The sequence below is a fragment of the Salmo salar genome, chromosome ssa21 (assembly GCF_905237065.1).
Source record: "Salmo salar chromosome ssa21, Ssal_v3.1, whole genome shotgun sequence".
NCBI lineage: Eukaryota > Metazoa > Chordata > Actinopteri > Salmoniformes > Salmonidae > Salmo > Salmo salar.
The window spans coordinates 47,670,718-47,686,410 of NC_059462.1; the positions used below are offsets into that span (position 1 = coordinate 47,670,718).

General features: G+C 41.2%; 1 protein-coding gene across 1 annotated transcript in view; it reads left to right on the forward strand.

The window, feature by feature from the left end:
• LOC106582433 (contactin-associated protein-like 5) overlaps nucleotides 1-15,693 on the forward strand; it is a 169,075-nt gene that overhangs the window by 56,870 nt on the left and 96,512 nt on the right. The window contains exon 2 of the mRNA XM_045704848.1: nucleotides 12,836-12,946. Within this exon, the coding sequence (XP_045560804.1) occupies nucleotides 12,836-12,946 (111 nt within the window). The remainder of the gene's footprint in view (nucleotides 1-12,835; nucleotides 12,947-15,693) is intronic.

Here is a 15,693-nt window from a genome sequence, read left to right on the forward strand (position 1 = left end):
TAAAATTGAGCACACAGCCATGCAATCTCCATAGACAAACAATGACAGAAGAATGGCCTTACGAAGAGCTCTGTGACTTTGAATGTGGCACCGTTGTAGGATGCCACCTTTCCATCAAGTCAGTTCATCAAATGTCTGCCCTGCTAGAGCTGCCCTGGTCAACTGTAAGTGCTGTTATTGTGAAGTGGAAACGTCAAGGAGCAACAACGGCTCAGCCGCGAAGTGGTTGACCACACAAGCTCTCAGAATTGGACAGTCTGAGTGCTAAAGTGTGTAGTGCGTAAAAATCGTCTGTCCTCGGTTGCAATACGCACTACTGAGTTCCAAACAGCCTCTGGAAGCAACGTCAGCACAATTACTTGTCATTGGGAGAGTCATAAAATGGGTTTCCATGGCAGAGCAGCAGCACACAAGCCTAAGATCACCATGCGCAATTCCAAGCATCGGCTAGAGTGGTGTAAAGCTCGCCGCCATTGGACTCTGGAGCAGTGGAAACACGTTCTCTGAAGTGATTAATCACTCTTCACCAGCTAACAGTCTGTCAGACGAATCTAGGTTTGGCGGATGCCAGGAGAACGCTACCTGCCTCAATGCATAGTGCCAACTGTTAACCTCTCTGGGCTAGGTGGGACGCTTGCGTCCCACCTACTCAACAGCCAGTTGAATCCTGTGGCGCGTTATTCAAATCCTTAGATATGCTATTACTTCAATTTTTCAAAAATATGACTATTTTACACCATTTTCAAGATAAGACTCTCGTTAACCTCTATGGGCTACGTGGGACGCTAGCGTGCCACCCGTGGTGCACTCCATCAACAGCAGGTGCATTTCAAGAGCGGCAAATTTGAATCCAAATAAATGTCAAAATTCAAATTTTTCAAAAATACAACTATTTTACACCATTTGAAAGATAAACATCTCCTTAAGTTTGGTGGAGTAGCATTAATTGTCTGGAGCTGTTTTTCATGGTTTGGGCTATGCTCCTTATTTCCAATGAAGGGGAATCTTAACACTACAGCATACAATGACATTCTAGACGATTCTGTGCTTCCAACTTTGTGGCAACAGTTTGGGGAATGCCCTTTCCTGTTTCAGCACATTGCCCTGACCTCAACCCCATCAAACACCTTTGGGATGAATTGGAATGCCGACTGCAAGCCAGGCCTAATTGCCCAAATCAGTATCCAACCTCACTAATGCTCTTATGGCTCAATGGAAGTAAGTCACCACAGCAATGTTCCAACATCTAGTGGAAAGCCTTCCCAGAAGAGTAGAGGCTTTTACAGCAGCAAAGGGGGTTCCAACTCCATATTAATTCCCATGATTTTTGGAATAAGCTGTTCGAATGAGCAGGTGTCCACATCATTTTGTCCATGTAGTGTATCTCACTGCCCGACCGCATCTGGGTCTTAAAAATTGATCCACTTAGCGTCAGAGACATCTTCTGGCGAGTGATTTTACTGCCGTCAAATCACGTCCGATAAGATCAGTCAGCCAACGTAGAGCAAACAGGCTTATTGCTGCTGTCTGTTTTTTTTACATGATGTTGTCTACCAAATAAATGGCCATTAGACACTGCAGATGTTTCCAGGAGGAGAGCTCCAACATAGAGACAGCATCCACAAAGAAAAATTATATAAAGAGAAATCCATGAATGAGTCACTGATGGACAGACTACAGTGATTATTGTAATCAATATGTTGCCAGTTCTTATTATGGCCTGGGATCCTCTTCAGCAGCCACACAATGATGATCCAGGAGTGATCACTGCTCTGTGGAAAAACAAAGAAGAGTTGTGGTGCAGTGAAGGAGCTCTACCCTGCCCACTGCTCTTATTGGGGCCTGGCGGGCAGGGCTGTATCAGTGGAAGATGAGGCCGACACGCTCAGATCACTGGCCTCTTAATCTCCTTCTGCCTGGTGGAAGTGCTCTAATCTCACACTGATGGATTAGAGGAACATGACAAATGTTTGTGCAGGTTTCGCCTATAACTCAACTCAATTTGGATATGTGATTCAGTGAACGTGCAAGCCACAATCTGAATGAATGATACAGTTAATGTCATCATTTGTTTATCTTTGGGCAGTGTTGTCGTTATCTAATCGCCATGGTAATTTGAGTTTTATAAGGACGACTCATCAGATCCAGTTTCAGGTATTAATCCCTAGAGGATTTTCATGCCTCAGAACGCAGGTAATAGGCTAATCAAAACCGGTGGGGGATTTGTCAAACCAGTGGAGAAAATCAATCTCAGGATTTAATGGGTGTAGAAAATAGTTGGATTTCATTTACCCACTCATTGATTTAAAAGGTTAGATGTAGATATTGATGAATCCACAAACTACTGTAACTTTACCTGGTTGCCTTGTATTTGGTTATAGTAACCTACTGAGTACTGGAAAATGTGTATTCAAGCCAAATATTTTTGTTCTTGTAAATACATGCAGGAGATATTCAGCTACTCCTGAATAACAAGTTCAGCAAAAAATGATTGGTTTATTATCTATAATGTCTTTGTATCTTCTCTTCTTTCACCTTGGTTGGTGTGGCATCAACAGCATTAGTTTGCCTTTGTCTTAAATCTATGCAGATAGGAAGATATAACAATGTTTTTTGGCAATGAAATAAAAGACACCTCAGGGTCAAAGAGATGTTTTTAATCAGAAAAGTAATTGTTTCAAATTTAACTCTCTGGGACATTTTGTGGGACTTTGCAAGAGAAACTACTGCGTGAAAGGAAACATTTGACTACAGTACCAGTCAAATGTTTGGGCACGCCTACTCATTCCAGGGTTTTTTGTTATTTTTTACTATTTACAACATTGTATAATAATAGTGAATACATCAAAACTATGAAATAACACATATGGAATCATGTAGTAACCAAAAAAGTGTTAAACAAATCAAAGTAGCCACCCTTTGCTTTGATGACAGCTTTGCACACTCTTGGCAATCTCTCAACCAGCTTAACCTGCAAGGCTTTTCCAGCAGTCTTGAAGGAGTTCCGACATATGCTGATTGGCTGCTGATTGGCTGCTTGTTGGCTGCTTTTCCTTCACGCTTGCGGTCCAACTCATCCCAAACCATCTCAGTGGGTTGAGAATGGGGGATTGTGGAGGCCAGGTCATCTGATGCAGCACTCCATCACTCTCCTTCTTGGTCAAATATCCCTTACACAGCCTGGAGGTGTGTTGGGTCATTGTCCTGTTGAAAAATAAATGATATTCCCACTAAGGGCAAACCAGATGGGTGGCGTATCGCTGCAGTATACTGTGGTAGCCATGCTGGTTACGGGTGTCTTGAATTCTAAATAAATCACCAACAGTGTCACCAGCAAAGCACCTCCACACCATCACACCTCCTCCTCCATGCTTCACGGTGGGAACCACACATGCGGAGATCATCCTTTCACCTACTCTGCGTCTCACAAAGACACGGTGGTTGGAAGCAAAAATCGAAAGTTTGGACTTATCAGACCAAAGGACAGATTTCCACCAGTCTAATGTCCATTGCTTGTGTTTCTTGACCCAAGCAAGTCTTTTCTTATTGGTGTCCTTTAGTAGTGGTTTCTTTGCAGCAATTCGATCATGAAGGACTGATTCACACAGTCTCCTCGGAACAGTTGATGTTGAGATGTTACTTGAACTCTGTTACTTTGGGTTGCACTTTTTGAGGCTTGTAACTCCAATAAACTTATCCTCTGCAGCAGAGTTAACTCTGGGTCTTCCTTTCCTGTGGCGGTCCTCATGACAGACAGTTTTATCATAGCGCTTGATGGTTTTTGCGACTGAACTTAAAAACCTTTAAAAGTTCTTGAAATTTTCTGGATTGACTGACCTTCATGTCTTACATTAATGATGGAGTGTCATTTCTCTTTGCTTATTTCAGCTGTTTTTACCATAATATGGACTTGGTCTTTTACCAAATAGGGAAATCTTCTGTATAGCACCCCTACCTTGTCACAACACAATTGGCTCAAACGCATTAAGAAGGAAATAAATTCCACAATTTAACCTTCAACAAGGCACACCTGTTAATTGAAATGCATTCCAGGTGACTACCTCATGAAGCTGGTTGAGAGAATGCCAAGAGTGTTCAAAATGGTCATCAAGGCAAAGTGTGGCTACTTCAAATAATATCATCAACACTTTTTTGCTTAAGAAATTATTCCATATGTGTTGTTTCATAGTTTTGATGTCTTCACCATTATTCTACAATTTAGAAAATAGTAAAAAAAATAAAGAAAAAACCTTGAATGAGTGTGTCCAATCTTTTAACTGGTACTATATATTAAAATGGAAAAGGGAACATTTGACTGTATTAAAATGGCATTTGGTTTCATGACATGCAGCAACAGTGGCCTGGGTTGACCAAGAATTCCCTTGAGTAAATATTGATATTATATTATCTTTTTATTTTTCTTTCTCATGGCCATTGACTCCTGTGAGATTGGTAGATGCAGAGGCAGCTGCCACCGTGAGCTGCTGAGAGCTTAGTGGAAATGTGTTTGCAATTACATGCAAATTCCCCAGAAAGGCCAGGAAACGTCAAACCTTACAGTAGTTAACATCGTAAACTATATCAGCTTTTCATCTGTGTGGCAAAAGTAATATGCCAAGACAGAGAACTGAAAGTAAAACATGGTTTTGGATTACACAACACAGAAGAACCATTATACAGAATACTGTATATTCTGATTCAGTTGAGTTATTCTACAGAATACTGTATATTCTGATTCAGTTGAGTTATTCTACAGAATACTGTATATTCTGATTCAGTTGAGTTATTCTACAGAATACTGTATATTCTGATTCAGTTGAGTTATTCTACAGAATACTGTATATTCAGAGTCAGTTGAGTTATTCTACAGAATACTGTATATTCTGATTCAGTTGAGTTATTCTACAGAATACTGTATATTCAGAGTCAGTTGAGTTATTCTACAGAATACTGTATATTCTGATTCAGTTGAGTTATTCTACAGAATACTGTATATTCAGAGTCAGTTGAGTTATTCTACAGAATACTGAGTATTCTGATTCAGTTGAGTTATTCTATAGAATACAGTGTATTCTGATTCAGTTGAGTTATTCTAAAGAATACAGTGTATTCTGATTCAGTTTAGTTATTCTACAGAATACTGAATATTCTGATTCAGTTGAGTTATTCTACAGAATACTGAATATTCAGATTCAGTTGAAACCAATGTTTTCTCTCTGCTCAGAATGGGCTGAGACCTTGAGAGAGAAGTGCCTGGCTGCCAGTGCCAGAATAGGCCCTCGTTTTAAAGATAGCCGATGATCCACCGCTTGTCAGAGCCTGCGAAGCCATGCTGCGCAGCTTGTCCCCAGTGTTATTGAGTCCACAGGCAGGTCTCTCTCTGTCTCACACTGACATGGATGGGGCTTTCATAACTCACCATTGGATTCCAAGTTGTGGAATGTTTTTGTTTTTGATTACTACAATATTCACATGTCAATCCAATCCTCTAATATTCTACACATGACCCGTCAAGGTGTAGAGGAGAGGTGCACAAGAGATATTTGGGCCATTTATACCTTCTGCACGGCTAAAGGCTGTTGCCATGGAGATGACCTTGACCTCTGTTATTATGGCTGTAGAACCCCAGTTTTATGTTGTGTAGGTGTTTATGCTCCCCTGAAGTACCTTACGATATTGCATCTGATAGAAATGGCTGCACTGAAGGTCACGGTTGAGAGAAGATGGTTGTAGATCTTCTTTAGACCTATCCTCAACTGAAACCAGTCATGTCATGTTTTGTCATAGATCCTCAACAAAAATGGGACAATGGACTAGCAACTATCGCCTGGTAGCTGGTACCCAACAGTGTTTCAAGAGTTGTGTGTGATGTGAATTTAAATGGAATGGAAATCCAATTAATTTACATGTAAGATACAATAATGTTTTTGACAATGTAAGGGGGAGGTAATGCATGAATTACATTTCAGATAAATGTAATGCAGTTTGGCATATGCCACACACATAGCAGGTGGCCCTGATTTAATTACTATGCATGACTAAACCTCATACCTCAGAAGTTGAAACAATTGATCACTTGTATTATCACATTAAACATGAGACAGATAGAGTGAGAAAGAAAGCTAGAGAAAGAGAGAGAGTAAGAGAGAGTGAGAAGGAAAGCTAGAGAAAGAGAGAGAGAAAGAGAGAGAGTGAACGAGAGTGAGAAGGAAAGCTAGAGAAAGAGAGAGAGAAAGAGAGAGAGAAGGGGAGAGAGAGAGGGAGAGAGAAAGTGCTTATATAATCAAGGTATGACAGTTTACAGTGCAATATTAAGCAGATCAATAAGAGGAGTCAATTGGATTGCACTCAAGGCTCTCGTTGCTTTCAAAGACTGTGTAGTCCAATACGGTTGACAACAACCTTGAGGCTTATTGCAGATGTGACTGCCACAAAGGACAGTGTGTGGGCAGCACAAGGACATGGTAGGCAAACTGCTTGAGGTCTTTTAACAAAGAAAACTGGAAGATGAGCAATGCAGAGAAGGGACACCTACCTCATTCTCGCTTCTTGCTTAGATTGTTATAATTTGTTTTAAAAAATTGCGCTGCAAATAACAGCACAAAATCTGTGATATGTGTTAATTTCTAAATGTTTTTTTTCTCCAATCTGTAGCGGTTAAGGCTTGGGGATATCCCAGTGATTCTACAGTATGACTGTATGACCCTGTATGTTTCTGAGCAGATTGGAGGCTCGCTGCTGTCCTTTCTTTTAGGTACTTAGAGCCCTCATTGGATATTATCTCATTCCCTGGCCACTACAGCCTCACAGCTTAGAACCACAGAATCACATCTTCCAACTTTCTTATTATTATTTTTTAACAGAATGTAAAGGCTACTCGGTCTGTTTCTGACGTATCTTAGCGGAAACGAACCACACTGAGAGTTAACCTGTTGGGGGTAGGGGGCAGTATTGACACGGCCGGATAAAAACCTTCCCCGATTTAATCTGGTTACTACTCCTGCCCAGTAACTAGAATATGCATATAATTATTGGCTTTGGATAGAAAACACCCTAAAGTTTCTAAAACTGTTTGAATGGTGTCTGTGAGTATAACAGAACTCATATGGCAGGCAAAAACCTGAGAGGATTCTGAACAGGAAGTGGCCTGTCTGACAAGTTGTTGTTCATCTTGGCTCTTTTTATTGAAGACTGAGGATCTTTGCTGTAACGTGACACTTCCTACGGCTCCCATAGGCTCTCAGAGCCCGGGAAAAATCTGAAGGCTGAAACACATTATCGCTTTTGGCAAGTGGCCGATCAGAGGACAATGGGCTTAGGCACGTGCCCGAGTCGACCCCATGCTTTATTTTCTTCGTCTGTTTACCTAAATGCATATTTCCGGTCGGAATATTATCGCTTTTTTATGAGAAAAATGGCATAAAAATTGATTTTAAACAGCGGTTGACATGCTTCGAAGTACGGTAATGGAATATTTAGAATTTTTTTGTCACGAAATGCGCCATGCTCGTCACCCTTCTTTACCCTTTCGGATAGTGTCTTGAACGCACGAACAAAACGCCGCTGTTTGGATATAACAATGGATTATTTGGGACCAAACCAACATTTGTTATTGAAGTAGAAGTCCTGGGAGTGCATTCTGACGAAGAACACCAAAGGTAATAAAATTTTTCTTATAGTAAATCTGACTTTGGTGAGTGCTAAACTTGCTGGGTGTCTAAATAGCTAGCCCTGTGATGCCGGGCTATCTACTGAGAATATTGCAAAATGTGCTTTCACCGAAAAGCTATTTTAAAATCGGACATATCGAGTGCATAGAGGAGTTCTGTATCTATAATTCTTAAAATAATTGTTATGCTTTTTGTGAACGTTTATCGTGAGTAATGTAGTACATTTTTTGTAAATTCACCGGAAGTTTGCTAGTTCTGAACGTCACATGCTAATGTAAAAAGCTGGTTTTTGATATAAATATGAACTTGATTGAACAAAACATGCATGTATTGTATTACTTAATGTCCTAGGTGTGTCATCTGATGAAGATCATCAAAGGTTAGTGCTGCATTTAGCTGTCTTCTGGGTTTTTGTGACATTATATGCTAGCTTGAAAAATGGGTGTCTGATTATTTCTGGCTGGGTACTCTGCTGACATAATCTAATGTTTTGCTTTCGTTGTAAAGCCTTTTTGAAATCGGACAGTGTGGTTAGATTAACGAGAGTCTTGTCTTTAAAATGGTGTAAAATAGTCATATGTTTGAGAAATTGAAGTAATAGCATTTCTAAGGTATTTGAATAACGCGCCACGGGATTCCACTGGCTGTTACGTAGGTGGGACGAAATCGTCCCACTGGCCCTAGAGAAGTTAACAAGAGGGGCCTCCACACCATGCCGGACCCCTCTCCACCCTGCATCCTGTATGCTCCCGGACCCCTCTCCACCATGCATCCTGCACCCTGTCGGACCCCTCTCCACCCTGCAACCTGCACGCTGCTGGACCCCTCTCCACCCTGCCCCCTGCATGCTCCCGGACCCATCTCCACCCTGCATCCTTCACTCTCCAGGACCCCTCTCCACCCTGCCCACTGCACACTGCCGGACCCCTCTCCACCCTGCATGCTGCTGGACCCCTCTCCACCCTATACCCTGCACTCTCCAGGACCCCTTTCCACCCTGCATCCTTCACTCTATAGGACCCCTCTCCACCCTGCATCCTTCACTCTCCAGGACCCCCCTCCACCCTGCATCCTTCACTCTCCAGGACCCCTCTCCACCCTGCATCCTTCACTCTCCAGGACCCCCCTCCACCCTGCATCCTTCACTCTCCAGGACCCCTTTCCACCCTGCATCCTTCACTCTCCAGAACCCCTCTCCACCCTGCATCCTTCACTCTCCAGGACCCCTCTCCACCCTGCATCCTTCACTCTCCAGGACCCCTCTCTACCCTTCACTCTCCAGGACCCCTCTCCACCCTGTATCCTTCACTCTCCAGAACCCCTCTCCACCCTGCATCCTTCACTTTCCAGGACCCCTCTCCACCCTGCATCCTTCACTCTCCAGGACCCCTCTCCACCCTGCATCCGATACTCTCCATGACCCCTCTCCACCCTGCATCTGACACTCTCCAGGACCCCTCTCCACCTTGAACCCTTTCTACCTGCTTTCATCATATGTCTCTTCTTCCTGCTGTCACTCTCTCATCTCTTTCTCTCTCATGATGTTGTTGGAAATCAATTCATAAAACCTGGAGCCATCTTTTTTGATGTGTGTCTTATTGAGCAGACTCGTGAAAAGGTTAATTAGCTGAATAATCAGCTTAGCTACCGCTTGGCAACTAAAACCGCAGGCCTCTAGAGAGTGTATAGAGTAGACACAGTCTTCCTCTGCATTCCTCTGAGGGGAGGAGGTAGGGGGAGGGGGTCAGTGACAGGTCCCAGACTGCAATCTGAGGGCAAAGCCTCATCCAGCTGATGGGGGAAAAAGCTGTCCCCAGCAATCACAGAGGAGAGAAGATGAGAGGAAATATGCTCTAATGAGAAAGAGAGAGAGACACAGTTGAGCTGGGGGCGGGAAAGTGTTCAGAGAGGAGAGGAGTAAGAGAGAAATGCAAGGAAATAGAAGAGGGAGCCAGAGAGAATACAGGACTATGAAAAGAAGATATATATACCACATACTTCTCTGTGGAGCTGAGTTTCATGCTGGCATTCACTCCAGTCTGTAAACAAACTGTTCTCAGCATCGCTATGGTGAGTGGCAATAAGGTGCAGTGGAAAGCAGCAGGTCTCAGCAGGTCAATGAGGTACTACTGAATCAATGATGCAATGTACTAATTGGCCTCAGGGAAAGAGAGAAAGTCTAAGAGGTGTCAAACTTATTCCATGGAGGGCCTAGTGTCTGTGGGGTTTTCCTTTTTCCCTTTAAATTAAGACCATGACAACCAGGTGAGGGGAGTTCTTTTACTAATTAGTGACCTTAATTCAACAATCAAGTACAAGGGAGGAGGGAAAACCCAGAGACACTCGGTCCTCCGTGGAATGAATTGGACAGGTGTGGTCAAAGAGATAGACATACTGTGGATTCGGAAAGTATTCAGATCCCTTGACTATTTCATAATTTTGTTACATTACAGCCTTATTCTAAAATGGATTGAAATTTTTGCAAATTTATTACAAATAAAAAACTGAAATATTACATTTACATAAGTATTCATACCCTTTACTCAGTTTTTTGTTGAAGCACCTATGGCAGCGATTACAGCCTCAAGTCTTCTTGGGTATGACGCTACAACTTGGCACACCTGTATTTGGGGAATTTCTCCCATTCTTCTCTGCAGATCCTCTCAAGCTCTGTCAGGTTGGATGGGGAGCCTTGAGACTTCTCCTGAAGCCAATCCTTCGTTGTCTTGGCTGTGTGCTTTCGGTCGTTGTCCTGTTGGAAGGTGAACTTTCACCCGAGTCTGAGGTCCTGAGTGCTCTGGAGCAGGTTTTCATCAAGGATCTCTCTATACTTTTCTCCATTCCTCTTTCCCTCGATCCTCACTAGTCTCTCAGTCCCTGCCGCTGAAAAACATCCCCACATCATGATGCTGTCACCATCATGCTTTACCGTAGGGATGGTGCCAGGTTTCCTCCAGATGTGACGCTTGGCATTTAGGCTTCCGTCTGGGCACTCTACCATGAAGGCCTGATTAAAAGGTTCTCCCATCTCCATAGATGGACTCTGGAGCTCTGTCAGAGTGACCATCAGGTTCATGGTCACCTCCCTGACCAATACCCTTCTCCCCGATTGCTCAGTTTGGCCGGGTGGTGGTTCCAAACTTCTTCCAATTACAAATTATGGAGGCCACTGCATTCTTGGGGACCTTCACTGCTGCAGAAATTATTTGGTCCCCTTCCCCAGATCTGTGCCTCGACACAATCCTGTCTTGGAGCTCTACGGACAATTCCTTCGAACTCATGGCTTAGCTTTTGCTCTGACATACACTGTCAACTGTGGGGCCTTACGTCAAATCAATTAAATTTACAGGTGGACTCTAATGAAGTTGTAGAAACATCTCAAGGATGATCGATGGAAACAGAATTCACCTGAGCTCAATTTCGAGTCTCCTAGTAAAGGGTCTGAATACTTATGTAAATAAGGTATTTCTGTTTTTTATTTTTAAAACATGTGCAAAAAAATTCTAATAACCTTTTTTCGCTTTGTCATTATGGTGTATTGTGTGTAGATTGATGAGGGCCATTTTTTGTTTAAGCAATTTTATAATAAGGCTATAACGTAACAAAATGTGGAAAAAGGGAAGCGGTCTGAATACTTTCCGAATACACTGTAAGACTAGAGGGAACATAAGAATGTGAGAAGAGAGAAGAAAGGAGTGATATGTGCTCGTTATGTGATATAAAAGCCTGGCAGCATCATAATCAAATACGGTGCTGATGCTCTTTGAAGCCACAATTGAAAACAGGAAACACGAATGGATTGTCTCTTGGGTTTTCTTGACACTATTCTAAACAGATAAAAAAATATGTCAATTGTTAGAGGAAGGGCAAGCAGACAAAATAAGAAAAAGTGCTTGTGCTCTTTTATGTGAACAAGGAGGCGATTTCTTGTTGATTTCCGCTAAACTGAAAATGACTTCATCCCAACAATGACAGATTAAAGAGACTTGTATCCACTTTGGACGAGGACAGATAACTTCAAACAAGTTCTAGGCAACGGTTCCCCAACTGGTGCCCAGTGGTGCGAATTTGGACCCTGCGTGGTTTTATTTGCCCCCTCTCCAAGTTTTCTGAGCAAAAAATAAATAAACATTAAAAAAATGTGATTTTTTATTTTATTTTAGTTGCTGGACATAAAAGACTGTAACAACACGAGGAAATTTGTGATTTTATTTTTGGAAATGTGTTCCCACGCATATTATAGAGACACGTGATCGTATACAAATGTAAGCAAGGTTTGAAATTACTATGTTTTAGTCAAAGATTATATCTGTTTGGGCTTCTTGCAGTCAATTTGCAGTCTACAAATTATTTGTCATTACATTCCAGTCCCCCGATCATCCACTCAAGAAAAAATTGGCCCGCCGTTGATGATCCCTGTTCTAGACGGTTTGTTGTCGGTCATTTGAAGGTCTCTGTACTTTCTGCATAGCTAATCGTCAAACTATCCACATTCTCTAGAGACAAACGTAAACAAAATGGTGCACATTCCTAGATGAAGAGGGCTAGCTTCAGAATGTTGGAAACCATGTATTATCCAATATGAATCAATGATGTATGACACATATGACCGCTCATTTATAATGAGAATAATTGTATTTCCCATGATTCTTGTATCAAGGACTATAACAACAATGGGTAAATTAACTTTCACTGTGGTGCTCCATCACAAATGCCAAAATATTTGACTCATTTATGACACGTAATTAGTTAAATCTCCCAGTCCACAAAGAACGGTAAAGCTTGGTAAACGAAGAGACAAAGTTAGGAGAACTCATATTTCATCAGCCTGTGCATGACTTTGAAATGAAGCATTAGGTGTAACCCTTCTCAGAACCATTTGTCTTTCCCATCTTTTGTGTCTAATGCCATCAGAGTTTAATGAGTTGGTTGTCACGTTTGTCTGCATATACAATACACTGTCATTTGGCAGATACTGGAGCCAGTGAACCTCACTTGAATGTCATCAATCATTCACTGAAGACAGTATAATACATGCTCAAGGAGATCACAGGAAATTGGATCATTTCAATGTTATAAAATGTATGTGGAAAGCATATTTGCTACAGTTTTCAGACTACTTTATGATCTTACTGACCTGAGTGTTCTGGTTTTGGTCTTTTTAGATAACTGTGATGGCCCTTTGGTTTCAAATCTGCTTCAGGCCTCCTTTGAGAGGTCCTCGCAGTCCTCCGTCAGTAACGCTCCACACTTCGCCAAGCTCAACAGACGAGATGGTGAGTAAAGACTAAGACCATGCTCAACACTGAGTAGACATATCAGTAATAATGATCCTCGTGATGCCTACTTCCCATGAACATCACATGCAGAGTATGTTTGTTTAACATTTCATTTCCACATGTAGCTTAATTAATAAACGTAAATTATCGGTGTATAGCTAGCTATAAATTATTTGATCAATGGATTGTAAACAACAATTTCTTGTCATTTAATTCTATGGTTGTGAGCAGTTGTTAGATTAATTGCCAGCTGTTTCATTTCGAGTCAGCTACCTGCGTCTGATCACTGAACATCAGTGGCTTTCACTCATGTAAATTAAAACGTGTCAAAGTATTGATCAACTCAAAGGCCAACCTAATTGTCCCATGTAATCCATACTCCTCAGTCTGGTTCGTAGTCAATGTGGCAACAACGTAGAGTTGCTGGAATTGTGCATTCATGCCTGCCTTCTAAACTGCTCTTCACTGTATGGCCTTTAACATACTTATAAATATATAACAACCACAGACCTTCCAGGGTAGCAGATATGCAGATATATTTTTCACACCCTGTCCATCAAACGCTGACTGTACCCTGGGTTATTTTTAGCCACGGCCAACCTCCCTACGTGTGTCTGTAACAACTGTAAACGATGCTTCCTCTGTTGCTCAGACTCTGGTTTGATATGCTGCACTCATCTGCTCCCATGGTGGTGTGTACCAGCCTTCAGCAGCTGAGTAATGAACCTTTCTGCCAGAGCTAACCTGTCTTCTTCCGCTCAACGACTGAGTAGCTGTGGGGATTAAACACATCTTTAAAAAACACACCATACTTTACAATATCTCCACCCCCTGTGGAATCTTAGCCGCTGAATTCATAATAGTGCTATATATTTTACATTACATTTAAGTCATTTAGCAGACGCTCTTATCCAGAGCGACTTACAAAATGGATATGATGTATATGTATATGTATATATATATATATGATGGAGATGGACTGGGCAATGTGTTTCCCTCAGTAAATCTTGAAATTAAATTAGAAATTCAATGGACAGACACACACACAATAATGTGGAGAATCTATCACCAAAATAAATTAGATCTACTTCTCACCTAATGCTTCGACAAGCTTCCCACATACTGGAAATGCATAGCTTAAATGGAGAGGTTTTTTTTCTTAAGTAATTTCAAGCTTAGGAGAAAACCTACCAGGATATATGCATCTCAATGACAGACTACTAATCATTCTCTGCTAGCATGTCTGTTTCTCTGTTAGTTTATCTGGGAGGTCCGCAGGCTAAGGGTTATCAAGACTGTGTTCATATTTTAGAGTAACGACACTGCGTGTAACAGAATGCTGAATACCAATATCAGGCTAGGATCAAAGCCTATCTTTAGTTGTTTTGGTTTCATCTTTACCTCTGTTTTTCCAAGGAAGACCTACAGTTTTGAAGCCCTTAATGGTTCACTACCAGAAAGACAAGAAAGATAAACTCAAATTAGTTCAGATCCGGCTGGAAGGATCAGTCTAGGGCACTACCAAGACTGATACATAAGGGATAGCCTTATACCACACTGTAACGGAAAACTGTAATTTATACGCACATTTTTGGTATTATTAACAGTAAAACAATTTACTGCAGCATATTGTACATTTTAGTATCTTAATTTGTTTTTTATGAACCTTTATTTAACCAGCGGAAACCATTCAGACCAGGGTCTCGTTTCCAATGGCTCTCTGAAAACAACATATCATCTAATGTGAACAACAATTCAAGAATGATCCTTACAAAATTACAGTTACAGAATTTCATATAAATGATGTTACATTCAAAAGGGCAGTAAAAACAAATATATACAAAAAATCAATACGTGCAGTTTTCATTGGTCACATTTTTTATCAGAGTGCTAAATTTACCTTATGGGATGTAAGAATCAAGTTTTGGAGTGACCTGTAAGTCATTCCAGGAATGAGGGGCACAGTAACTTAAGGCAGTCTTCCCTAACTCAGAGGAAACCCACGAAACCTGTAGAACCAACAGTCTTGAGAGTCTTATAGTTACTAGATTTCCAATTTAGAAGTGACTTTGCAGAAGTGCTTAATATTTATTTAACCTTTATTTTTTTACAGGAAAGACATATTGAGACCTAGGTCTCTTTTCCAAATTATGTGTAATACAATGTAGACACATTATACAAAAAATACTGTATATATACACACATTAAAATATAAAAACACAGTCATGGGAAGCATAAATAAAACATCACAAATCACCCAGAAAAACAGTTACATTCCTCCACAATGAAGTCCTCAATCAATACTTTAAATTGCCGGAACGGCACCAGAACACCAAGATTAAATATATTTAGAATTGTGTTCCAGCAATACGGTGCATAAGACTAAAAGCAGATTTACCTAGCTTTGTGGAGACCCTAGGAACCTCAAGAGTTAATCAAACCTGTGAACGCGTTAGACAACTCAGATGTCTATATAGTGGGGCAGCAGGTAGCCTAGTGGTTAGTGTTGGGTCAGTAACTAAAAGTTTTCAAGATCGAATCCCTTAGCTGACAAGCTAAAAATCTGTCGTTCTGCCCCTGAACAACACTGTTCCTAGGCTGTCATTGTAAATAAGAATTTGTTCTTAACTGACTTGCCTAGTTAAATAAAGGTTAAAAAAAAAAATACTTCAACAGCAAAGTTAGATAAGATGGAAGTTTATGAAGAAGGGCTTTGTGAACAAAAAGGGAGTAATGTAGAGATC